This window comes from Phocoena phocoena, chromosome 10 (assembly GCF_963924675.1).
Source record: "Phocoena phocoena chromosome 10, mPhoPho1.1, whole genome shotgun sequence".
NCBI lineage: Eukaryota > Metazoa > Chordata > Mammalia > Artiodactyla > Phocoenidae > Phocoena > Phocoena phocoena.
This window is the reverse complement of record NC_089228.1, coordinates 18,230,776-18,258,652: the sequence shown is the minus strand read 5'-3', so window position 1 is coordinate 18,258,652 and position 27,877 is coordinate 18,230,776. Positions and strand designations below refer to the sequence as shown.

Here is a 27,877-nt window from a genome sequence, read left to right as displayed (position 1 = left end):
AAATATATCCACACGTCTGATTTTTAACAAAGACACCGATATAATTCGACAGAGAAGGGTCTTTCAACAAATGGTGCAGAAAAAATTGGGATGTGCATATGCAAAAATAAGAGACTCAATCTATACCATGCTCCATATGTAAGAATTAACCCAAAATGGATCATACACCTAATTGTAAAACCTCAAACGTATTATAAAGCTGCCAATAAAACATAAAAGAAAATCTTTATGATCCCAGTTTAAGCAAAGATTCTTTGGATAAAACATAAAAAGCATAAGCCATAAAAGAAAAAAATTGATATACTGGGTTTCATAAAAATTAAAAATGTCTGCTCTTTGAGAGACATTATTTTTCCCCCTTTTATTGAGAAATAATTCACATACATCACTGTGTAAGTTTAAGGTGTACAGCATGATGGTTTAATTTACATATATTGTGAAATGAGTACCCACAATAGGTTTAGTTCACATCCACCATATAGATACAATAAAAAGATGAGAACTCTTAAGATCTACCCTCTTATCTTTCCTATAGAAGAGAGTCCCCGTTTATCCACGGTTTCACTTTCCACAGTCTCAGTCACCCGTGGCCTGAAAATATTACGTGGAAAATTCCAGAAATAAACAATTTATAAGTTTTAAATTGTGGTGCCTTCTGAGTAATGTGATGAAATCTCGTGCTGTCCACTCCATCCCACCCAGCATGTTAATCTCCCCTTTGTCCAGTATATCTCACCCGTGAGTCACTTAGTAGCTGTCCTGGTTGTCTGAGAGAATATCAAAGTATTCCAGCACTTACGTTCAAGTTAAGTCTTATTTTGCTTAGTAACTACCCCACAGCACAAGAATAGTGATGCTGGTAGTGATGCTGGCAATTTGAATGTGTCAGAGAGAAGCCATAAAGTGCTTCCTTTAAGTAAACAAGTGAAAGTTCTTGACTCAATAAGAAAAAAAATTGTCTGCTGAGGTTGCTAAGATCTAGTGCAAGAATGCATCTTCTATCCATCAATGTGTGAAAAGGGGTCGGGGGAAGAGAATCTATGCTAGTTTTGCTGTCACACCTCAAACTACACAAGTTATGGCCACCATGCATGCTAAGACAAGATGAAAAACGCATTAAATATATACAATAAGGTATTCTGAGTGTGTGAGAGACACCACATTCAGGTACTTTTATTATAGCGTATTGTTATAATTGTTCTATTTTATTACTGTTGTTGTTAATCTCTTACTGTGCCTAATCTATAAATTAAACTTTATCATGGGTATGTATGTATAGAAGAAAAACATGGTGTATATATAGGGTTCAGTACTATCCACAATTTTAGGAATCCCTTGGGGGTCTTGGAAAGTACGTCCCCTGGATAAGGGGGGACTACCGTGTATCATGCAGCAGTGATAACTAAAGTCATAATGTTGTACACTACATCCCTAGTGCTTATTTCTCTTATAACTGGAAGTTCGTACATTTTTAACCATCTCATTCCAATTCTCCCTCCCCGCTGAAGGACACTATTAGGAAAATATAAAGCCACAGACTAGGAAAAAACATTTGCAAGACACATATCTGATAAAGAACTGTTATGCAGGATACATGAAAAACTCTAAAAGCTAAATAACAAAGAAACAGAACATTTTAAAATTGGCAAAAAAATCTCTAAACTCGTTTCACCAAAGATACATGGGTGAGTTACATAAGCAAATGAAAAGAGGCTTATCATTATTCATTAGGGAAATGAAAATAAAAACTACAATGTGGTACCACTACAACCTACTATACAAAACAGCAACTGGCAATACCAAGTACTGAGAAGGATAAGGATGCACAGAAATGGAATTCCTACACTGCTGATGTGAACGCCAAGTGGTACTTTTAGGATGAGGAAATATTCTTTTCCTTGTTTGTAATTAAAAGACCAAGTTCAGACCTAATACATGAAAAGGTTTGATACTACTATATACAAATACCTCAATAAACCAGATTTTAAAAAAATTCTCATATATTTTCTTAAGTATTTTCTCTAAAATATTTTATCATTTCAGTTTTCCATTCAAAAACTCTTTTCATCATGTCCTTCTAGATGGCCTTCTGAGAGCCTCATATAACCAGCTTCATCAAACCTCAACTCTGCAAGACAAGATGACTGGCTGTTCCACATCACTAGACAGTATGTTTCTAATGCATAGAAATGTACAACCAATCAGATAAGCTTCAAAAAGACATGTAAAGCATTCTACCTCTGTCAAAGTACTCCAGCTGCTCCACAATTATCTATAGAGAAAGTCATCAAGACGAGTTATCAATATGAAAGGATTGATTCTAAAAACGAAGGACATCTTACAAAGGGAAAGGAAGTGCTATGGATGTGATACAGATAGCAACTTAAAAAAAACACCCATCACTCTTACATACTTCCCACTGGGGGAAATTAGATGGGTTGAAGAACCGAAACATATGTCAAGAGAAAGTTCACGCCCCGAACCCCCTCATTTCAAATAAGAAGTCTACCTGTCAAGCACACCAAACCACAGACTTCCAAAGACAACATAAATGTTGGAAGTCGAAGATCGTAATAACTGTTTATGGACTATAACATGAATCAATCACCAGCAGACCTGCACTAACAAGAAATGTTAAAGGAAGTCCTTCAGGCAGAAGGAAAATATTACCACATGTAAATCTGGATCTACAGAAAGGAATGAACAGAACCAAAAATATATGTTGGGAAAATATATAAAACTTCTCGTTATATTTTAAAATCTCTTTAAAAGGTAACTTGACAAATTAAAGCAAAAGTTAATTGTGGGAGACTACAACATATGCAGAAGTAAACCTATGACAATAATAGTGTAAAGGCTAAGTGCAGGAAAAGGGCTACTACAATAAGGTTCTTATACTATATATAAAGAAGTGTAATATGACTTAAAAGTAAACTAAGTTAAATATAAAACAACAACCGAAGAGTAATAGCTGAGAAGGTAAGAAAGGACATACGTGAAATAAAAAAACAAAAACAAACAAGCAAACCAAAAAACCTCAACCAAAAGAAGAGGGGGAACAAAGAATCAAGAATAGGTGGGAAGGGACTTCCCTGGTGACACAGTGGTTAAGAATCCGCCTGCCAATAAATGCAGGGAGTGTTGATCCCTGGTCCGGGAGGATCCCACATGCCTCGGAGCAACTAAGCCCATGTGCCACAACTACTGAGCCTGCACTCTAGAGCCTGCGAACCACAACTACTGAGCCTGCGTGCTGCAACTACTCAAGCCTGTGCCTAGAGCCCATGCTCCACAACAAGAGAAGCCACTGCAATGAAAAGCCTAAGCACCAAGGAAAAGTAGCCCCCACTCGGTGCAACTACAGAAAGCCCGCGTGCAGCAACAAAGACACAACACAGCCAAAAATAAATAATAAACTCAAAAAAAAAAAAAAGAATAGATGGGAAAAATAAAAAACAAATAGTAAGACAGTAGTTAAAATTTAAAACCAATAATATCAATAATCACATTTAATGTAAATGGTCTTAACACCACAATTAAAAAGGCAATGTTGTGATATCTGATCAGAAAAACTAAATCCAACTACCTACTGCCTGTAAGAAACCCACGTCAAATAAAGATACAAATATGGGAAAGGGTATGCCATGCTAACCCTAGTCAAAAGAAAGCTGGAGTTACTATATTAATATATGACAAAGTAGGTAACAGAGCAATAAATTACCAGGGATAAATAGGGTCATTTCACAATGACAAAGAGCTCAATTTGTCAAAAAGACATTATTCTAAATGTTTAGACACCCTAACAACAAAATTGAGATAATTAAACCAGAAGTCGATGAGAAGGATACCTAGAAAATCCTCACACACTTGGAAACTAAGTAACATAATTCTAAATAATGCATCAGTCAAAAAGAAATTAAAGGGATAAAAAAGTATTTTGGATTGATTGAAAAGGCAAACACATTATCAAATTTTATGGGTTGTAACTATAATAGTACTTGAGAGGGAGATCTATAGCATCAAATGCCTGTATTTAAAAAAGAAGGCTCTCAAATCATTGACCTCTACCTTAAAAAACTAGAAAGGTATAATAATAGTAAAGACTAAAACAGAAATCAACAAAATACAAAAGAGAAACAAAGAAAAATCAGTGAAATCAAAACCTCACTGAGATCAATAAAATCCTGGTAAGCCCAACTAGACACATCAGGAAAAAGGGAGAAAACACATATCACCAATAAGGAATAAAAGAGATGACAACTCGGGCTTCCCTGGTGGCGCAGTGGTTGAGAGTCCGCCTGTCGATGCAGGGGACATGGGTTCCTGCCCCGGTCCGGGAAGATCCCACATGCCGCGCAGCAGCTGGGCCCGTGGGCCATGGCCACTGGACCTGTGCATCCGGAGCATGTGCTCCGCAACGGGAGAGGCCACAGCAGAGGCCCGCGTATGGCAAAAAAAAAAAAAAAAAAGGTGACATCTCTACAGATGTTATAGATATTAAAAGGATGATATGGGAATATTATAAGCCACTTTATTTCAGTGAAATGGACAAAGTTCTACATTCCTTGAAAGGCACAAACTGTCAGAGTTTGTGCAGGAAGAAAGAAGTAATCTCAATATTCCTATACCTTTTAAAGAAATATAATTTGTAGTTAAAAACTACTTATAAAGAAGACTCTAGGCCCAGATGGCTTCACTGGTGAATTCTACCAAGCATTTAAGGAATAAATAACACGAATTCCATAGAAACTCTTTCAAAAAATTAAAGAGAAGGAACATTTCCCAACTCATTCTATGAGACTCACATTAGCCTGAATGTAAAACCAAACAAATATAAGGTAAGAAAACCACAAACCAATGTCCTTCGTGAACACAGATGCAAATATCCTTAACAAAATAATCCAACATGGATTATTGCCCTGAGAATACATCATGACAAAATGAGATTATCCCAAAAATACAAGGTTGGTTTAAAATTCAAAAAATCAACCAATGTAATTCAGCATTACACATGAAAACCTGTATAACTGTTTTAATAAATCCAGGGGGAAACTATATCTGACAAAGTCCAACATCTATTCCCCAATAAAAACTCTGAGCAAACCAGAACAGAAACTTCCGCAACCAACCAAAAGAAAACCCAACTAAATACCATACCTAATGGTAAAAGACTGAATGCTTTACTTCCTTAAAAATCAGGAACGATACAAGGATTTTCACTCTTACAACTTCTATTCAACACTGTACTGGACAAATGACCAGTGCAATAGGCAAGTCAGAAAAAACAAACAAAAAAAATCAAGGCATCCAAATTGGAAAAGTAAAACTCTTAATTCATAGACAAGATCATCGATGAAAAAACCTACAGAACCTGAAAAAAACAAAACAAAAACCCTGTATTTTTATAAACTAGCTACAAACAACCAGAAATTGAAAATTTTAAAGTACCAACATTCACACAGCATCAAAAATGTGATAAATTTGACAAAAATATGCAAGACTTGCACACTGAAAACCACAAAACACTGTTGAGAGAGCATTTAAGTAAATGGATAGCTATACCATGTTCAAGGATTGGAATATGGAATCTAATGTTAAGATGTCCATTTCTTCCCAAGTCTATCTATAGATTCAACAAATCCAAACAACAATCCCAGCAGGCTTTTTTGTAGAAATCGACAAGCTGATTCTAAAATTTATACGATAATGCAAAGGACCTAAAATAATGAAAATTACTTTGAAAGCAAAATTAAAAGTCTTATCAGCCTGCCTCTGTATCCAAGGGCTCCACGTCCACGGATGCAACCAAGCAAAAATATTTGGGGGAAAAAAATTCCAACAAAGCAAAACGTGAATTTACCATATGTCGTCAACTATTTACATAGCATTTACATTGTGTTAAATAGTAAAACTACCGTAGAAATGATTTAAAGTACACAAGAGGATGTACACAGGTTACATGCAAATATGCCATATTATATAGGGGACTTGTGCTTCTATGGATTTTGGTATCAAAAGGGGGTCCTACAACCAATCCCCATGGATAGTGAGCATCTACTGTATGCCCTGATTTCAAGACATTATAAAACTATACTAATTAAGATAGTAGTAAAGAAAGACAAACATATCAATGGAACAAAACAGAGTGACAAATATACAGTCCACTGATTTTCATCAAAGATGCCAATGCAATTCAACGAGGAAAGAATAATCTTTTCAATAAATGGTGCTAGAACAACTGGATAGCCATATATGTAAAACAAACCAAAAAAAAAAAAAACCCAACTTACTTCACCCTTACAAAATTTGTATACAAGTGTTAACCCAAAATAGACTAAAGACCTAAATGTAGGCATTATAACTATAAAACTTCTAGAAGATGATCTGAGAAAATCTTAGTGGTCTCTGGCAAAGATTTCTTAAATGACACAAAAAATTATAAAAGAAAAAGGAAATTAAAATTCATCAAAATTAGTATATCTGCTCTTCAATACACTTTCAAAACATGTATCTGAATCTAGAAGAACTCTCACAATTCATAAGTCAAGCAACCGTATTTTAAAATGGAGGAAAGATATAAAAAGATAATAAAAAGAAAATACACAGATGGCAACTAAGCACATGAAAACACGCTCAACATCATTAGTTATTAGGGAAACACAAATTAAAACCGCAATGAGATACCATCAGAAGCCCTCTTAACATTAAAAAGACTGACCACATCAAGGCTGGCAAGATGTGGAGCAACTAGAACTCTCACACACTGCTTTGGAAATTTAAAATAATATAACCGCTTTGAAAAAAAAGTCTGGCAGTTTATTAAACACACCCACTGATTCTACTCTGAGGCATGTACTCCAGAGAAGTGAAAGTATACATCTACACCAAGACTTGTTCAGGAAAGTACAAAGCAGCTTTTTGTTTGTAAGAGCCAGAAAATGGAAACTCAAAGGTCCATCAACAGATGAAAGAATAAACAAATAGCAGAATATGCATGCAATGGAATATTACTCAGCAATCAGAAGTAATAAACATGGATGAATCTCAAAATAAGCATGCTGATTGAAAGAAAACAGACCCAAAGAAGTGTATACTGTATGATTACATTTGTGTAAAATTCAAGAAAATGCAAGCTAATCTATAGTGACAGAAAGCAGATTAGTGGTTGCCTGGAGACAGAAAGGAGAGAAAGCAATTACGAAGGGGCAAGAGGAAATTTTTAGGAGTGATAGATATGATCATTATCTTCTTTGTGGTGGTTTCCCAGTTTACTCTTCAAATGTGAAGTTTTTTATATGCCGATTATACCTTAATAAAACTGAGAAAGAAACACAGATGACGAGATGCTGTGCTTTTTTTCCCTGACTGCAGTGTAATACTTCTTGGTTTCTCTTAGATAGTACAAAGGATTAAGTAACACAGAGTTAATACAGAAATTATACATTAGTGTACAAAATTTACACAGGTTTTACTGTTTATCATCTTTTAAAATCAGGAGATAAAAAATCTAGCTGTTTAGTACTATTTGACAACACATTCTAGAAATGCTACAAATAGATCCTCTTGTAGAGCAGTTATCTTCTCGCTAGTTTCGAAGTATTTTCAAAATACTCCATCTTCATTCCTAGTAATTTTAACTGGCAATAGAGCCTGACATTTTAGCTGTAAATTTAGTATCCATACCATCATTACCATTACACACACACACACACACACACACAAAACACACCCTATAAATTATAACATGCATCTCTTCAGGAACAATCTGCACTGCCAGAGTTTCACCAAGGCATAAAGTGGTTTTCCTGATGACTGCAAGAGGTCATAAATCTAGCTTGTTTACAGCTTCGTGTCGTGTATTTGGGGTTGCTATGCTATTTCTCACACTCCCTACAGTAGAGTAATCCTACTCTTCTTATCTCCACACCAGTATCTGATCCAAACAATTTCATGTCCAGCACAAGAAAAGATATGAAAGGAATGAAACACAGCCACGCTGAATTTACTGAACGGTCAGTTATCTAGTTAGCTCTTCCCTGCTTCACGTCACCTAAAACTTCTCATGGGGCTGGACATGGAGAGTTGGGACTTCTTTCCCTACTTTTGAATCCATGAGTCTTGAAAAGCCAGAGGTTAGCAAAGAAAAGTGTGTATCAATTTCCACTTGCCAGAAGCCTCGTGTGTTCTAATTCCAGGGTCTGCTGTTTGGTGTTTTGTTTGGGGATTTTTCTGGGTGGGGGGGGGGGGGGGGGGCGGGGAATGATAAAAAGGTTGAAGCTAAAATGAATTTGCGGGTTAGATGAGGAAATTCTAAATCATATAAGACAACTGAAAACTGGCTCTAATGTTCTGCATTCATCACTCTTACTTTGCTTCATCTCATAAAGCAGAAGCAGGGGAGGCCAACTAAACTGGTTCCTCTGATTCTAAATACAGCCAATGGAAAGAACTGAAAAAGTGTTCATTCACAGGTAATAAAATGTATTCCACAAATATTTGCTAAACTGAAAGTCAAACTGTATCCTCAAGAACAGAACTATAGAAAAAGTCTGATTTATCTGCACACTACAAATATTCTGACCCTAAAGAACAATCAGTAAGTCCAAAAGCCTATTCTTTAAAGGAAAATATAAAGAACCCAAGAAAACCACATACTATACCTTACCTTCTACAGTCCGGATAGGTTTACTCAATTACATAAAGGTAAAAGAGTTTTAAAATGAAATTCACAGTAGCAGACACCACCATGAAGTCAAAGTTAGAGTTAGCTCTGACCTATCGAAACTCTCATTCATTAGCACGAGGGTTAGAAAAGTTAAAATGACACAAAAATATCCAAAATATATATGTCATTATGTCAGACTTTGAAAGGTTTTCCATTTCACCACACTGCCTATTACTAAGAAGCTGGAGAATAAAAACTATTGTAAATTTGAATTTTACTTTATAGACATTTGAACAAGAGTTACAAACAATTTCTAAAGCAGTATTTCATAGAAAACTTTAGAGCCTGGATAAAGGAAAGGGGAATAGGAAAAGATAATCAGGACCTGTTTACTTGACAAAATCACTGAACTGGAAATAAAACAAACTTCCAGGGACAGGAAAACAAAATTAAAAGGACACTTTAAAGATTCTATTGCTCACTGAGAAAAACAAAGCAATATCCTTATATCAATTTTCTGTGAGCATGTTACGAACAAAATTAATTCTGAAAATACACCTCTCAAAACCACAAGAGGATCACAATGACTCGTCAAGTTAGCATAAGTTGATTAAGTATTAGGATTAACTCTAATACTAAGTTTAGCAAAAGCTTCCCAATCTACTGATCAGCTTGGTTGCTGTGTACTAAATTTATTCAATTTTGTAAAGACATTTCTTGCTTGTAAATATTCTTTAAAACTAGGTATTGATTTTACAGAAGTTTCTACATTAACATCTATTTAGAAACCTTAGTCTCTATTTTCAATGATAATTTGTTTATTCTCAAAATTCACACTACAGTTATTAAGTGCTTATTAATAGCTAATAGTTTTATTTAAAATGCAACAGGGCTTCCCTGGTGGCACAGTGGTTGAGAGTTCGCCTGCTGATGCAGGGGCCACGGGTTCGTGCCCCGGTCCGGAAAGATCCCACATGCTGCGGAGCGGCTGCACCGGTGAGCCATGGCCGCTGAGCCTGCGCGTCCGGAGCCTGTGCTCCGCAACGGGAGAGGCCACAACAGTGAGAGGCCCGCGTACCACAAAAAAAAAAAAAAAAAAAAGCAACAAATTCACTTTTTTACCAAAACATCCCAATTCATCAGGAAAAATATCTTCTCACATGAAATTCATTACTCACATTAAATTCATTATTAGATCAAAGATTTCTGAAAATACTAACAATTCAGAGGCTCTGTTTATAAAACAGTACCAGCTGAAAGGGAAAGATCCGGGACTTCACTCCTGAAAAATAATAGGTAAAATTCCAACATGTCTAAATTATTAAACAATTCAAAAAATTCTCTAGCCCACCTCCTGAACATCCTTTTGCTAAGAGAATTACAATCATTCTGAGTCCTACGTAGCTGCAAAATTTCTAAGAAAAAGACTTCACGATCTTGTCGATTTTAATCCTCCTTAAGCCATACTCTTGAGCCTAGTAGACCCTCTAGTCACTGTTTTATAAACCTTTATAGATAGCTCTGTTTCTAAAACCTTCAAGCAGAATGGAATTTAAGAGGAGGTCATTCTTTAGGAGTTCTCCTGAGAAGGATCACCTTTTTAAAAGATACTGCTTCAGAAGAATTCTATTTTGCAATCAATTGTTGTCTCAGCTGTGAGCAGAAAAGCAGGTATCAACTTGAAAGGGAGATAATCAAGGGACCTATCTAAACAGTAACAACAGAACAGTAACAACAGACTATGCAAAGACTAATGTAAAATTAGAAACTAAAGAGAGGAAGTAAATTAGGGTTAGCAGTATTTCCAAGTCATTTACCAAGGTGTTTTCTTTTTTAAATGGACATACCCATTTGCAGAGAGGGTTAACCAATATACAGCACAATCATTTTAAAAAGGAAACAGGATTCTTAAAAGAGAGACTAGGAGAATGGATTACACTCTAAAGGGTATCATGAAGAATACAACAGCAGCAGCACAGAAGACCCTGCCTCTGAAGACATAACAGTATGTCACTGTACCTGCCCATGAGGGCTTCAAATGTAAACTTGGGGCAACAAACGCAAACAAGAAGTTTCGGTACACAAATTATGCTATGCTATGCTAGAGATGCATACAAACTACTTCAATGATCACAGAAAAAAAGAATCAAGAAAGGATTCCCAAAAGAGCTGACATGAGCTACGTCTAGAAGCAGAAGGTGGCATTTCCTAGGCAACAGTAAGAGGTAAGAATATAGTTCCCTGTGCTATACAGTAGGACCTTGCTGTTCATCCATTGTACAGTCTTTCTTTTAATTAAACGATATAATAAAAGACCAAGTAAGCATACCCCTGGGGCTGCAGGACACCTGTCTGTACTTAAAAAAAAAAAAAAAAAAAAAAAAAAAAAAAAATTCATCTTCCACACCAGGTGTTCTGTCTCGAAGCCCTTATCGTAAAGATCCTTAATAGGAGATTAAATGAATCTAGTGTTTTGGTCAGTCTGCAATGAGCTTAATTTATTTGGGAAAATCAGGGACAAGGATTTATTAACCCATAAATGAAGAAGTTAAAAATAAAAAGATTAACTATAACTTAAATAGGAAACTATTTAGTTACACATAAAGTTGAAAATGCCAAAAAGTTTTAACAAATAAAGTTTTCCTTTTCGAGATTCTGAAATGTGTATCTACTGATGTACCTTGGGGGTGGAGGGTAAGACATTACAAATACATTATTTTCTATATATTTTAAGACAAGTTATTTGGCATCATGATATTCAAGAGTCATTATATTAAAAGCTAACAAAATTGACATAAATCACAGTGTTTCAAAACTGGAGGAAACATAGACATCATCTAGTTCTGTGAATTTCAGGGAATTTCAAGTGTTAACTGCAACCCACAGTTTTACATTCCAACCCAGCACACAAATCTGTACATATATATTTTACAATATATTATTTTTAAGATATATATAATTGTAGTAGCGGACATCGTGTATAGCGAAACTTTTAAGAAATCCTAGGCATTAAGATTGCCCCTGCCAAAACAGTAGACATCTTTGTAACATGATTACATCAAACTTCATCCCCAAAGTGAATCAGGATAGCTACATTCCACAAACCTCACAACTCTTCAATAAAGAAAAACAAATACCAAAGCAGAATTTCATGTTGTAAGACATCACCAAGATCAGAAACGATGAGTCTTTCGTAGGAGTTCTGATGGGTTCTTTGTGTAAGATTTACAGCCCTTAACTATATAAGGGTAAAGGCTATATAGACAGGAAGAGAGGCACTGTGAGGCAAATCATGCTGAGCCAAAGTAAAACGATCTGAAAAGGCAGGGAGAAAACCAAGGGGCAAAGAACATTCCACCTACCTCCCCCTGTCATCACTTGGTCCTGAGCACCAAAACATAACTTCCCTTCTATAAATACGCTTCAACGATGCACACCAAAAGTACTTGTGCCAAGATGACTTGATAGTTTACTGTCACACATTCTGTCCCAGGGTACCCAGCAACAAATTGGATGTCCTGTGACTTCCTCAATTTTCTTAATTGAAGAAGAAACCAGAAAAAGGTCAGCAATGCATACACTGAAAGGAGAATCTACGTATTAGAACACAAAGAATGAACACCTGATGATATATGCTGCACCTGACTCTGCCCAGGAGCTGACTGCCTTGCACTGCACCACTGCTCTGGGAGAGTCAATCATTCACAAACTGCCTCTCACCACTGACTTTTAATGGTAGCATGCAATGTTCTTTCAAAGAATTGTTTAATCTTCTGAGTAAGTCAAGCAACGAACAGCACTTCAGACGAATAGCACTTCAAATAATCTGATTTTAAGGCAGTCGGCATATATAGCATATTCTTAGCCCATTTTTATGGGTATATTTAACCAAGAAACAGAAAGATAAACACTCAACTTCACAACAAGCAAAATACATCACCTAATCTACACAGACTTGTATTAACTTTTTACATCACACATAACCTGATTAGGCTAATAATAATGACGGAATAACTCTGAATCAAAAGAATACAGTTAGGGCTTCCTTGGTGGCGCAGTAGTTGAGACTCCGCCTGCTGATGCAGGTGGACGCGGGTTCGTGCCCCGGTCCGGGAAGATCCCACATGCCGCGGAGCGGCTGGGCCAGTGAGCCATGGCCGCTGAGCCTGCGCGTCCGGAGCCTGTGCTCCGCAACGGGAGGGGCCACAACAGTGAGAGGCCCGCAAAAAAAAAAAAAAAAGAATACAGTTAAAACACTTTTGTACCATATTAATTTGTCCATTTAATTATAGTCATTTTTCTATTTCTTCTATTCTACTAACTGGGTAGGAAATCAAATAAGTTACTTCACTTTTCTGAGCCTCAGCTTCTTCAACTGTGAAAGCTAGAATAATAACTACCTCTCAGGATTGCTCTGAGTACTGCACTGGGAAAACAGACCAAAAACTGGTATGCAAAATGTAAAGTACTATGCAAATACAATGTATTTGAGGATATCATGTTACGACTTACAGTCTAAATGTTCAAGTGTCTCATGCAATATTTTGCACATAAGTGCTCAAATATTTGTCCATTCATTCAGTCATAACTTTAAAGTTAGGGCCCAAAACTTTAATTCTGGAAAACAAAGGTTATGTCATATACTCCTCACATATTTATTCACTAGGAATATTATTAAGAAATCAGTTGTGCCTTTAGAATGATGAGTCGTTCAATCAATACACAATCTATTGGAATAGTAACATTACCATCAGTTATATACTGTTTACAGTATGTATTCTGTGCCAGGTCCTGTGCCAGCTATGCTATATACATTCACTCATTTAATCCTTAGAATACTCCTAGAGAGAAGTTATTATCCATAACTGAAAAACTAAAGCACAAGTTAAAGTAACATACCCAAGGTTACAAGGTTAGCAAATGACAGAGCTGGTGTTACTCAAACTTAGGTTTGACAACCAAAGCCCTGACTTTCAACTGCTACTGCTACTACTCTCCAATATGGGAGCCACGAGGCACCTGTGGCTACTGAGCATTTGCAGTGTGGCTAGTCTGAATTGACTCATGCTGTAACTGTGAAAACACACCGTAATTTGAACACCTAATATGAAAAAAAAGAATGTAAAATATCTCACTGCAGCTTAATATTGATTACAAGTCGAAATGACAGTGATTTGGATATAATGCATTAAATAAAATATATTCTAAAAAATAACTTCACCTGCTTTTTGCTTTCTTACTGTCTGTCGCTAGTAGAAAGTTTAAAATTACATGTAGCTTATAATGCATATACTTCTCCTGGACAACACTGATTTAGAATATTATACAGGATTTTGTAAAACAAAGAGCACAATGGGCTTCTGTGGTGGCGCAGTGGTTGAGAGTCCGCCTGCCGATGCAGGGGACACGGGTTCGTGCCCCGGTCCGGGAGGATACCCCATGCCGCAGAGAGGCTGGGCCCGTGAGCCACGGCTGCTGAGCCTGCGCGTCCAGAGCCTGTGCTCCGCAACGGAAGAGGCCACAACAGTGAGAGGCCCGCGTACCGCCAAAAAAAAAAAGAGCACAAAACATTTTATTTCTTAAATGTTTTAATATTTTTTTCATCCATATTTAATGGAGTATAGTTGCTTTACAATGTTTTGTTAGTTCCTGCTGTGCAGCAGTTAATCAGCTATATATATATACACATATATCCACCCCTTATTTGGGTTTCTTTCCCATTTTGGTCACCACAGAGCACTGAGATCCCTGTGCTATACAGTAGGTTCTAATTAGTTACCTATTTTATACATAGTAGTGTATATATGTCAATCCCAATCTCCCAATTCATCCCACCCCCATTTCCCCCTTGGTATCCATACATTTGTTCTCTACATCACTGTCTCTATTTCTGCTTTGCAAATTAAGTTCATCTGTATTATTTTTCTGGATTCCACATATAAGCGATATTATACAAGAGCACAGAACAATTTTAAATTTACAAACACAACATATTTTAGAGTATACAGATATGTTCCAATAATAACAGCTGTTTTAATACTGTTAGTGTAACCAATATAAACAGAACTTTCAAATCCCTTAATCTAAAATTTGATTTTGCTTACTTAAATTTCAATATTCTAGAATTAGATTTTTTTAAAATTTCCTATTGTGAAAATTGGTTTTTCCAACCGCAAAACTGATACCAACTCATCCACACTACAGAAATCACAGAAGAGCACACATACAAAAAAACCCCATCATCCCACCAAGCAGAATTAGTCTTTTGATCAGTCATTACTTCTAGGTATGTGTATTAGTGAAATGGTATGAAATATTATTTCAAGTGCGATTATATTGTTCATCATTTTGTAACTTGCTTTCTTTCAATATATTAAGAGCATTTTCTTATATTACATATTATTTCTAAATGTGTTCTTAAATTTTTATTTGGAAATAATTATAGATTCACAGGAAGTGGCAAAAATAGTACAAGGTCCTAAATAACCCTTACCCAATTTCCCCAAAATTGCATCTTTTTGATTATAGTACAGTATCAAAACCAGGAAATTTACATCGGTATACTGTATGTAAACAGTTCCTGTCATCTGATCACACGTGTAGATAGATGAAACCATCACTACAATCAAGATTCAGATCTGTTCCATCACCACAAAGACCTCCCTCTTGCTACCCTTTTCCAATCACACGCATCTCCCTCCTTTTCCCGCCATCCCTGACCCCTGACAACCACTAATCTGTTCTCTCTGTAATTTTGTCATTTCAAGAATGTTAATGGCATCCTACAGTAGGTGACCTTTAGCGATTGACTTCCTTCCCTCAGCATAAGGGCCCTTTGAGATCCATGCCGGTTGTATGCATTGATAGTTTCTTCCTTTTTAACTGCTGAGTAGCAGTCCATGGTATGGATGTACCATTCACATACTGAAGGACACTTCTGTTTCCAGTTTCAGGCTATTGCAAGTAAAGTTGCCATGGATACTTGTGAACAGATTTTGTGTGAATGTCAGTTTTCATTTACCTGGAATAAACGCCCAGGAGTGAAATTCCTAGGTCACATGGTAAGTTTTATAAAAAACTGCCCAAACTGTTTTCCAGAGTAGTTGTACCATTCTACATTTCCACCACCACTTGATAGAGATCTCAAACCATTTTTAAGAGGTGCAAAATATTTATGGCTATTCAATAGTTTCTAACAATTCCTTGTTGATTCCTATGTAAGTAATTTCATTTTTTGTTAAAATAACGATGCAATTAATATACATAACACAGAATTTTCACATGCAGATCCTGTAAATTAAATTGTTGGGGAACAGGATACAAATATTTTAAAGGCATTTGCTACCAACTGCCGTGATGGCCTTTGGAAAATTTAAATCAACTTACACACCACCCACCCAAGGGTCTGTAAAAATGCCCATTTCCTACCCTCACTAAAAAGTTTTTTTTAATCTTTAATTTTTTACTTGCAAAAAAATGTTACCTTGTTTTGTATTTATTTGAATAATGGGAAGGTTGTATACATTTCCCACACTTCCTAACTTAATTTGCAGTTCTTTCATAAATTACCTGTTCATGTTCTTCGCCAACATTTTACTGTAATGTTGGTTCACTGATTTTAAGACCTAGTTCTGTCTCTCTAACTTACGTTGCAAAGAAATAGGTTTTTAAAATAAACGTCTGAAATTCAAGCCAAGTGTTAGTAATGCAAGATAACTGCTGATTTTAGGACGTAAAAAATAGTTTAGTTGATATGGTCCCCCAATTTATCAATTCACACAACATATTTATTAATTAAGGAATCACCTCTAATGCCAGCTCTGGATTAAAAACATGGTTCCTAGAACGTTGATCACTTACTTCTCTTAAGCTCACTTCAAAATACTAAGACATAATTTTTCCATAACAGACATCAAAAACGATCTTCACCTTCATGAGGAAGCGTGGCTGGCTTCTCTTTAAAGGAGAATTTAAGGTCATCTAAACCAGTCTTCAAAGTGTGCTCCCCACACCAGCAGCCATCAACATCACCTTGGACTTGAACTTGTAAGAAATGCAAATTCTCAGGATACCCCAGACCTACTTAATCAAAAACTCATAGCCTACATATGAAATCTGATCTGTTGTTAGAAAACAGTCACCAGGTTTGTTTTCGCCCTGAGTAACCACCATGCACTTTTGTGTTTAAGACCCAATAAGCTGATGAAACTGGCATCCTATATCACCCTTAATTTCTTGTCCCTCCCAAAGGCTATCAAAGTTTCCTCTTCAATTGTATTGCTTATGATCTGAAATTAGAGAAAATGTTTTGAGCAAGTTTTAAGATGCTTCTTTTACATCCCCCTTTCCTAGTTTCTTTTCCCAGCCAAAGGATAATTTAAGTAGATTTTCTAAATTGACAGAGAGAGGAAAGGAGAGGAGGAATAAAGATCTAATTGTATTTAAAAATAAAAATTTCACCTGTTTTACCTTGTGATTTCAACTACAGATGGTCCCTTACTTATGATGGCTTTTTCAACTTTACCATGGGGCAAAAGTGATACACATTCAGTAGAAACCACACCTCAAATTTTGAATTTTGATCTTTCCCTGGGCTAGAGATATGTGGTACAATACTCTCTGGTGATGCTGGGCAGAGGCGGGGGCTGCAGCTCCCAGTCAGCCACGTGATCAGCAGGGCAAACAACCGATGTACTTACAACCATTCTGTACGCAGACAACCAATCTGTTTTTCACTTTCAGTACAGTATCAATACATTATATGAAATATTCAGCACTTTGTTAAAAATAGGCTTTGCGGGCTTCCCTGGTGGTGCAGGGGTTAAGAGTCCGCCTGCCAATGCAGGGGACACGGGTTCGAGCCCTGCTCTGGGAAGATCCCACATGCGGCAGAGCAGCTGAGCCCACGCGCCACAACTACTGAGCCTGTGCTCTAGACTCCACGAGCCACAACTACTGAAGCCCGTGTGCCTGGGGCCTGCGCTCTGCAGCGGTGGAGGCCATCACAATGAGAAGCCTTCACGCCACAACTAGAGAAAGCGTAAGCGCAGCAATGAAGACCCAATGCAGCCAAAAATAAATTTAAAAAATTTAAAAAAAAAACACAGCTTTGTGTTAGGTGATTTTGCCCAACTATAGGGTACTGTAAGTGTTCTCAGCACATTTGAGGTAGGCTAGGCTAAGCTGTGATGTTTGGCAAGTTAGGTGTACGTATTAAATGCATTTTTGACTTACAGTATTGTCAACTTATGACAACTTATGATGGGTTATCTGGATGCAACCCCATTTAAAGTCAAGAAAAATCCGTATTTATGATTTCTGAGTAACACGGGAGTTTATCTGTAATGCCTTTACTGAGAATTCATCTTTGGCACCACAGTCTGTCAATCACTGCACAGAAGTGAAAAAACAGCCACATAAAGAATGAGTCAAGACTTAACAGCAGTAATTAATCTAAATAACAGTAATGTATACCACGTATAAGGTACAACTATCAAGTTATGGGTGTGTTAACACAACAGAACTTAACACAATGAACAGCATAGCAAAACATTTCCAAGAACACCCAAAATGTTCCGTAGCCATTTTTAAACTCCCTTTAGGTGCCAGCTTACAAGTGCACCCACCTAGCTCCTTATCACATCTCAAAACTGGTTTTCCACAACGTGACTGACCCTCTGCTTTATTAGCACACCTTTCGACATGACTTTTGGCAGCGTAAATCACCAAATGGGCAACAAAAAAGGAAAAAGAGTCATCACAGTTATTGTTATTTAGTTAAGTGTGCTAAAGCTCTGTAGCCCAAAACCACTCCAGGAAGTACTTTAAATGCATGGCCCAAGGTCTCCAAGGTTGTAAACTCTGTGTTTAATTTCTAGAACATGTTTAGAAAACAAAATCAGAAAAATGAGAATACTACTTCTTAAGGACATGCTTTACAAAGACAAATTTCCCGTAATCCAATAACTTTACAGACAGGACGCAAGCCCTAAAGTGCAATACATATCAGAACTCTTAACTGCAATAGTTTTAAAGGCGACTCCAAACTTCCAGTCTTCATCTATTCTACATACATTGAGTGAACCCCTACCAAGTGCCTGGCACTGTAACAGACATAGGAAAAGATATGAAAAGAAAGATCGTGCCCTCAAAAAAAAGGTGGAAACATAACAAAGGTAATCAAACCAAAATGCGGTTCAAATGTTAGGAAGAGGTATACATGATCTTAGGGTGTTGGAAAAGGCTTCCAGAGACATGTAGAAAGACAAATAAGAGTCAGCCAGGCTACAAGGAAGGAGGAGCATTTTAGAAGAAATCCAGAGGAAAAGAACGTGTGAAGGTATGGAAATGAGACATCATGGTCCATGCTAGGAAAACACCAAGCAGTTCGGTATGAAACACACACATGCTGTGTGTGGAGGGCAGATAGGGTGGTGGCAGGCTGCTTCCAGAAATTCTAAAGAAACGGTAGAGGACCATGAAGCCCCTTGTGATGCTCAGGATTTGGACTTTACCCTAGAAGCAATGAGAACCAGGAGATAATTTAAGCTGTCCAAATGGAGAGGCCCAAGAACCAGTCGGATCTGTTTGTCACGTGTATTGTGTACATGGGGATGGTGACAGGTGGTTAATAAATAGTATCTGGGAATTACCAGCCTGTGAACAGAAGTGGAAAGATACGGGTGACATCTAAGGAGAGTGAACAGTTAAAAAGGAGGTAGGAGGAGGCAAAGAACTAACTAACTTGTATCAACCTGTACAACAAACCCTACATCCAAGAACGAAAAAGGCCTAGTTCAAACCTCAGATTCAGTGAGGCCTTCCCCAACACACCCCACATACTGTCTCTACCTCCTCTAAAAAGCACTTAGGGTCTCTACCAGGTACCATTCACTCCATGCCTACCATGGCATTCACACCACTGGCTATCTTTTTATGGTCTTATCTTTTCAACAAGTTTGTTAGGTTCCTTGTTTATTCAACCAGTGCCTTGAAATATAAATGACCGATGAACAATATTACTCATGAGAGCCAAAAGTTTACTCCATTTGCATACTCCAGAAAATTCCACACACCAGGGTTTATTCCTTTCACCTAATGATGTGTGGATTTTATGCTGCTGCTGGGAGGAGATGACTGTGTTCAACTGTGTAGGTAATGAACATAAGGTGCAGAGAGATCCCATCTCTCGAATGTGTTAGGGGTCTGTATGTAGAGTTGAGCTCTAAGATATTCTTAGGATGAAACAGCAGTGGTTGACTACACAAGAACTACACACAACATGGATATTCACAAGCACAACAATGAGTGAAAAAAGCCAGACCCAGAAGTGTACATACTGTATGACTGCACTTAAATAAAGTTCAAGGGGAAGTGACTGCAGCGTGAACAAGGGGCATCTGGGGTCCTGGTAATGTTCCGTTTCTTAATCTGGGTACTGGTTACACAGCTATGCTCACTTTGTGCAAGTTCATCAAGCCTTACAATTATGATTTGTGCACTTCCCTGTATGTATGCTACAGTTCAAAAAGTTTACATAAAAATAAACAGGCAAGGCTTCCCTGGTGGCGCAGTGGTTGGGAGTCCGCCTGCCGATGCAGGAGACGCGGGTTCCTGCCCTGGTCCGGGAAGATCCCACATGCCGCGGAGCGGCTGAGCCCGTGAGCCATGGCCGCTGAGCCTGCGCATCCGGAGCCTGTACTCCGCAACGGGAGAGGCCACAGCAGTGAGAGGCCCGCGTACCGCACAAAAATAAAAATAAAATAAACAGGCAAAAAGAAAAAACGGGAGGAGAGATAGTGTTAGGAAGTATAAAGGAAGATGTCACAAAGAGAAAAGGCCCTGGCGATGGGACAAGAGGGCAAATGAGAACCACAATGACTGTAAAATGTTTTACTTTAAGTTGTAAAGGAGACTCTTGGAGACCCACCATTTCCTAAAGTACTAAGGAACCGAATTAGTGCTAATAAGTATTTTCGTAAGCTACAGCCACTTGGAATTTCTTCAGCATCTACGGAAGCACACAATAAATACATGATGCATGAAAAAATACACACTGAATCCATTCAAAACCTCCCATCCTAGTAACAGCTGACCCTTGAACAACATGGGTTTGAACTGCGCAGGTCCACGCATACACGAATTTTTTTCAATAAACACATACTACGATACCATACAGTCCGTGGTCGGTTGACTCCACAGATGCAGAACTGCAGATATGGAGACCAACTATGGGACTTGAGCAGCCAGGGAAATCCGTGACAGGTCCCGGAACGAATGCCCCTCAGACACCAAAGGACAAGTGTTACGTGGATTTTCAGCTATGCACAGGGGGGTAGGTATCAGCGCCCCTCACCTTCCAGTTGTTCAAGGGTCAACTGCAACAGGATATACTGGCACGTTAGCTGGCCAGACTTTAGTCTACGATGTGTAGCTAAAAGTTGAGCAGCCTATGCAGAAAGGCTCGAACTCTAAACTGTCCCCCACCAAATGAGCTAACTGGCACAGGTAAACCTCCAGAAATAACTATCCCCTTGCTCCAAAAGAAAGCAGCTTTAGTGTTTCCTAAAAAGGCAAATGTGTATCTCGACACTGCCTACAAAGCAGTTGCTCTGCCCAGTACTCACCACTCTGTAGTTCCCTATTCTGCTCTAATTTCTTCAGAGCACTGGTCTCTAGCTGAAATGATCTTACTCTTCTGTTCGCTTGTTTATTTTCTTGTCCTCGTCATAGTACTTTAAGCTCCACGGGAACAAAGATCTCATCTGTCTGTACACCACTGTACACCCAGAGCCCAGATGTCTGTGTGCTCAATAAAAACTTGTCAACTACCCAGGTAATTTAAGGCCACCAAGTATACACAAGATCAAGTCAGTACTAATAAATCAGTTAAGTCCAGTGTAATAGCAAACACAAAATAAATCATCACTCCGTTTCTGGGTAAGAGTGATCTCTAAACCTGTACCCGCTTTTGTATCAGCTTCGAGGCCAAAAGGTTTGACAAGGTTTGATGATTTGGAGGACCGATAATTTTTCTATGTATTTTATGGAGAAATTTTACAAAAGACAAACACTACAATAAAACCAGTGTGGCCTAAGGAACAGAAGCACTGTGGCGAGTGACCCAGAGCTGCGGGGAAGGGCCTGGCTCCTCCAGGTCAGGCACCCCTCTGCTTTTGGGAGGCTTCCTATCCGCAAAGTACCACAGGATGATGCTCTCTTCTGAAGCTTCCAGCAAAGAGCAAAACTTTCACGTTTCACTAAATATGTGTGTTTTCCCCTAAAGTACTTCATGACTAGTCAAGACTTTCAACTGTCAGGGTATCTGAATTTAAGAGGAGAAAAAGTCCAAAGTTACAACTGCAAAGAATCAGGGAGCTCCTGGACAAGGAAAATATTTTACACACAAACAACTGAGTACTACCAACTTCCCATTCAATATCCTTAGTACCAGAATTTTTTTTTTTAAAGTCACACAATCTTATCACACATCTAAAGCAAATTCTTCACTTTTACTTGTCTGTAAAAACTCTAAATACGGTACATTTTTCAGGGGAATAGTATTCAGTGCAGCACTATTATCGAAGAACCACTAACCAAGAAGAAATGCAGCAATATTTTAGTAATTTTAATTTTACAATAGAGATCACTGCATTCAGAGAAATAACAAAACCAAAAGTAAAATATACCTCATTTATCACCATGTCTAGGAAGTTACTCTGCCCAATACTAAAAAACTTCAACTTAGCAGAACAACGGTTAGGTAAATTTGTGAGTTTGTGGTTTTGTTGGTTTTCTTCCTTTTAAAAGCTGATATCCTCTTTCATGAGACAGGCAAAGTGGGCTGGGAAATAGTACTTTGGCCATCACCTAGGGAAGGGGTAGTGTTTCTTTCCCACTCACCACCACCTTCCATAGACACTCCTTTATTTACCACCTTGAAAGGCTCAGAGTACATCAGCATGGTGGGGAGGCGAACTTCTCAGCCGCAGGTGCCTCCTCCATGCTCTAGTGTTAAAGACTCCGTAAAAGTGTATCACAGAACAGGCATGAGGAAGCCATTCAATGTGACAGAAATGTACTAAAACTGGTTTGTGGTGATGGCTGTACAACTTTTTAAAATTTCCAAAAATCACTGAATTGTACACTTACACAGTTGATGCATCATATGGTATATAAATTATGTCTCGATAAAGCTATTAAAAAAAGAACAACCAGCAGGGTACAAAGCGGAACAGTACAGGCGGAAAAAGGACTGTATTTAAGAAATAAACAGACCCAAAACAAAATTGGTAATACATCCAAAATAAAGCTCTCCACTGCCCCGTGAACCTCCAAGTAGCCTATTAAGTGTTGTCTCCTTCTTCCCTTAACACGTTCCTTTCGAGCTTCTGACCCTCTGCTCTAAGCTGCTACAGAAAGAAGAAAAGACCTTCTGAAACACTTTCATGACTCCACCCACAGAATTAAATTTATCTAGTACACATGGCAATAACAGTGAAAGATGGCAGGTAATTCTGTAGAAATCAATTCTTCTTATCCAGAAGAATTGAGGGGAGGGGGAATTCTTCTAATTGATGCCCAAGCCAGACTGCTGAGACCTCCCGCAGCACTTTATTTATACCTCTCTCAGAGCCTTTATAACTTGGATTACAGCCATTCCTATACATGTCTTACCAACCTTTTAACACCCTCCTCCCGTCCCCAATGTCTTCAGCAGACTCTCTCACACCCTAGTAATTTAATAAATGTTCTTTGGATGAGTGGCAATATTTTCCTAATGAAACTGAGGAATATCAATTCTATTCTCAAAGAATACAGTTCTATGTCCTATTGGACTATCACTAATTCAAAGCTGACTTCCTTGCTTGATTGGTAGATAGATGATGGCAACGACAGTGACAACAATGATGAACAAACTCCAGAATTACCACTGGCTACCCAACCAGCGAGGCTGTTATAATACAAAACATCAGCTCAGAGCAATAAAACCCAATTTCTATGCCAGTCAACAGGCTAGAAGTCCTTTTATTACTTAAAAATTATTCTAAAAATCACTGATTTTTGCCTATTACCCAGTATCCAAAACCCACCAAGTTTTCTACTGCCATCAATACCAAGTCTGATTAAAACTATACAAGGCAACAGATGTCAAATCTTTGTTGTATGAAGAAAATTACACACACACAAAAAGGCCCAGGAAAAAAACAAAGCAGTAGTAACTAGTGTCACAGAAAAATTAACAACAGTTAATACACTGGATAACACAGGAGGAAAACCTGTGAAATTCACCCTTTCACATGAAACCCATCCACAGCATAAGAAAGCCAAATGTTATCTGCCTTTTGATCAATGACTTCTAGAACAAAATCTTATAAAGACTTCCAGATCTAACACATGAAAATACTGACAATAACCAAGATGAAATTAAGTTATGTAAAAGTATCATGAGTTGGTAAGAATTTAAATCCTCAGATCTCTAAAATCTTGTGTTCAAATTCTACACAACCACAGACCTAAAAAAGTCACAGACTCTTCAAGATAGTAGGTGAGTATCCTGTTCCTGAAACATTTTCATTATTAGTAATTTAATATATTTGTTAAAAAAACAATTCCAATGTTGTCATCTGTGACTCTGGAAAAATTTTAAACAACTATATTGTTTTTCAAATCAAAACCTTACACGTGCTTCCAAAGAGCTGATGAGTCAGATTTTTTTATACGTGTAGAAACTGAAATGCACTTTATTATGAGATAATTATTCCCAGCAATGCACTGGATGTAAACTTCTGAATCTGCTTTAAGTTTCTCTTCACCAGTAAAGTTCTCAAGTTCTTAGGAGTTTCCTAGTCATTTACTTTAACATTATCTACGGTAACACTCAAAGCAAAACCACAATAAAGAGGTTTGGCCTCTGAGGGATTCTACATGTAAAAAAACATTACTCAAATAAAATACAATCACTATTGCTTTAAATAACAAATACATTTCTAAACTTTCATGGCATTTGATGGAATTCCCTGTTTTAGATAGCAAAACAAAATCTACTAAGCTCCCAATCTAAATCTACTAATCTACTAAGCTCCCAATGAGTGTTTCTTATTTTAACTAAATCTGCTCTATGATAATACAGAATATTGATATGAATTTACTTTAAAAAGTACCTATGGGGAAATAGGTACTTTTTAGTTCTGGAATACTTTTATTCAAAAGTCTCAGTATTTAGAGTTAGTGGAATTCACAGAACTGTTCCACCAGTAATTGGACAAAGTTGCCCAATATCCTATTTATTCCCAGGTATAAATAAAGCAATGAAACCCTAAGAGGACACATTCATTTAGCCAAAGAACAATAACCAGTTAGAACTGTGCAGTGCTACTACACGGTCATGTTGGAATGCCACCAATTCAAAAACAAGTACCTGATGAAATAAGACTTTTGGCAATCAACTTTAAAGATCCCCAAGGAACTCACTCATTCTGTCTTTCTTTCTCTCTCTCTCTCTCTCTCTCTCTCTCTCTCCCTCTCTCTCACACACACACACAGCCCGCCGATGTCTGCCCATTAAATGACATAAAGAATAGTTTTTAACTTCAAACTCTAATCACTGAAACAAATTCCAGTTACAAGTTAGAAGATGACCGGAAGACTACAAAATCAGCTTCCACATTTCATTCAAGAATATCTAAATGTTAAATCTGGAGTAGTTCAATTCGTTTCGATACCACACAGTTTACCACCTTCACTAAAATGAGGAATTCCTTCAACATTCTTTGCATTTTAATAAAGCTCTAAACACAAACTTCAGTATAATCACGCTATTCATTCTACATTTTGCAAAAATCGTCCTCCATCACCATTTCTCATAAGCTAATCAGAAACATACACACACACACACACACACACACACACACACTGACAGTTTCACTCTTCCAAAAAATGCACTTTCTTTATCAAACCCCAGCATTTATCTTCAAGTGCAAGGAAAACAAAAAAAAGACATTTGCAGTTCAAGACAGGAAAAGCACAACCACCGCGTTACTGTACAACCACCACCAAATTTCTCAGGGAAGAGAAGAATAATTCACGACAGGCAAATTAAAAACATTCTGCACATGGCAAAAATAAAAGGTCCAATGTCCTACAATCCATAGCAAAGCTTCCTCTCTTTTGGAGCCAATACCAATAAGCCAATGGATACAAGTGTCAAATAAATCCAGCGTCTGTTTGAAACAAGACGAAACCTGGAAAAATTCCCTCCCATAAATCAGTGAACATGAGGCTTTGCACCCAACATGAAATATACACAACCCAAACCGACATCATCCCCCCCACCCCACCCGGCACGTACAGAAAAAGCCGTAATCAACAAGTTGGAAAGAAGGCAGAAAGTAGAGCTCACAACCCTATACCCCCGCCTTTAAAAAAAAAAAAAAAAAAAAAGTCCTATAACAAAAGGTAACACAGATCTTCAAGTACCTGGTGGAGGTGCCTTTCCTCACATCGCAGATGCTGCATTTAAAGGCTTCCGCGCTGTTTCTGAAGGTGCAGACGCTACAATCCCAAAAGCCTTCGTCTGCGGCAGGTTTTGCTTGTCTTTTTGGCCTTCAGAGGAGTGAGGAGTGAGGAGTGGGGGAAAGGGGAGGGAAGAGTCAAGGAGCAGGAAAAAGGGGGAGAGACAGCAAAACACAGCCGCTGGTGAGCCGTCGTAATTTCGCAGGAATCCGGCGCTGGAAACTTCGCCCTGGCGACCACCCACCCACCCTTTTCGGGGCCGAGAAGAGGAACCGGGGGAGGGAACGGGGCGCCCCCACCGGCACCACGCAGCCTCCGGGCCCGGGCCGTGCTGCCTCGCACAGTAGGCGGCGGCGGCGCCCCGGGAAGGGCCGCGGCGGGCGCAGGAAGCGGGCGGACTTGTGGACTTGAGTGGGGCTGGGGGGGCCGGGAGGGGAGCCGCGGGCCGGATCTGGAGGGGGCGCGCAGGGACAGCCCGAAGCCGGCGGCAGGGAGTGGGCCGGCTCCTTCCCTCTCCCCTCCCATGCTCGCGTCCTCCCTCCCTCCCCACCTGGTTAAATCTCCCTTTGTCTGGGAGGAGTGGCGGCGGCGGCGGCGGAGGGCGGCTGAGGAGGAGCCGCCATGGCTGCGGCGCGCACGGCCGCCGGCCCCGAGCGGGAGCGACACCGCCTCCCGCCGCCGCCGCCACCGCCCGCCGCCGCCGCCTCCCCCCGCCCCCGGATCTCCATCTTAGCAGCGCCTCCCCCCGCCCCGGGTGGCTCCGGGGCCTAGTCGTCGCCGGCCCCCGCCCGCCCCCAGCCCTCCCTCCCCTTCCGCCCCCTCGGCTCGGAGCAGGTACCTGGTCGGGCTCTTCTTGTCGCCCATGGTCATGGATGGGCTGTACCCCCGCCCCCCCCAAAGCTGAAACCGGCGTTGCTCGGAGGAGAAACGCCGTCCGGGGAGTCGTCGCGGACCGGCCCCCCTCCCTCCCCCGCGCCCGCCCTCAGCCGCTGGGGCTCGAGCTCCGGCCGCCGCCGACGCCGCCGCCGCTGCCAGTCTCCGGACGAGACTAGTCCCCACCAGCGCCGCCTCCGCCGAGTGACTGACGAGGGGCGGGGCCGGGCGCCGCGCGTCACGCGCCGGGCGGCCAATGGGAAGGCGGCGGCCGGCGCCGCGAGGGCGGGGGCGGGGCGCGGGGGAGGGCGGGGCGTGGCGGACGTGGGCCGGGCCGTTGGTGTGCGTGCCCGGGAGTGTGTGCGCGCTGGGGGCGCGCGTGCCTGCCGGTGGCCCCGCGGCCCGGCGCGGTGGAGCGTGCGAGGCCGGCGGGGCGCACGTGGCCGCGCCCGGGTACCGGGTCTGGGCTTCGGGCCTCGCGCGGCCGCACCGTGGGACTGTCGCCGGGCCCCGGGCCCCGAAGCCGCCCCGGGGAAGTAGTTGGGCGCAGTTTGCGCGCGCCGCTGGGGCTTGCAACAGCCGCGACGCTCGCAACGCCTCGAGGCTTGCGGTGCCCCGGGAGCCGGCAGGGCCTCTTTTGGCCCGGGTTCCCCCGCGCCCTTCTGCTCCTCTGCCACGCGGAGCTTTGTATCTGCCTCTCGTGAAGTCCCTGTTTCCAGCCGATACACCGCCCCGAAGCCCCTTACCAGGCCCCTGACGCCAGAGGGAACTGTGCGGAAAGGGTGTGGCTCAGCTCAATGTCCCCCAAGGCCCGACACTCAGCTC

The 27,877-nt window shown here is 39.8% G+C and overlaps 1 protein-coding gene across 1 annotated transcript in view; it reads right to left on the bottom strand.

The window, feature by feature from the left end:
- RYBP (RING1 and YY1 binding protein) overlaps positions 1 to 27,049 on the bottom strand; it is a 72,867-nt gene extending 45,818 nt beyond the window's left edge. Inside the window, exons 1-2 of the mRNA XM_065886068.1 lie at positions 27,018 to 27,049; positions 26,144 to 26,269 (exon numbers count right to left, since the gene is read on the bottom strand). Of these exons, the coding sequence (XP_065742140.1) occupies positions 26,144 to 26,269; positions 27,018 to 27,049 (158 nt within the window). The remainder of the gene's footprint in view (positions 1 to 26,143; positions 26,270 to 27,017) is intronic.
- Positions 27,050 to 27,877: the final 828 nt, after the last annotated feature.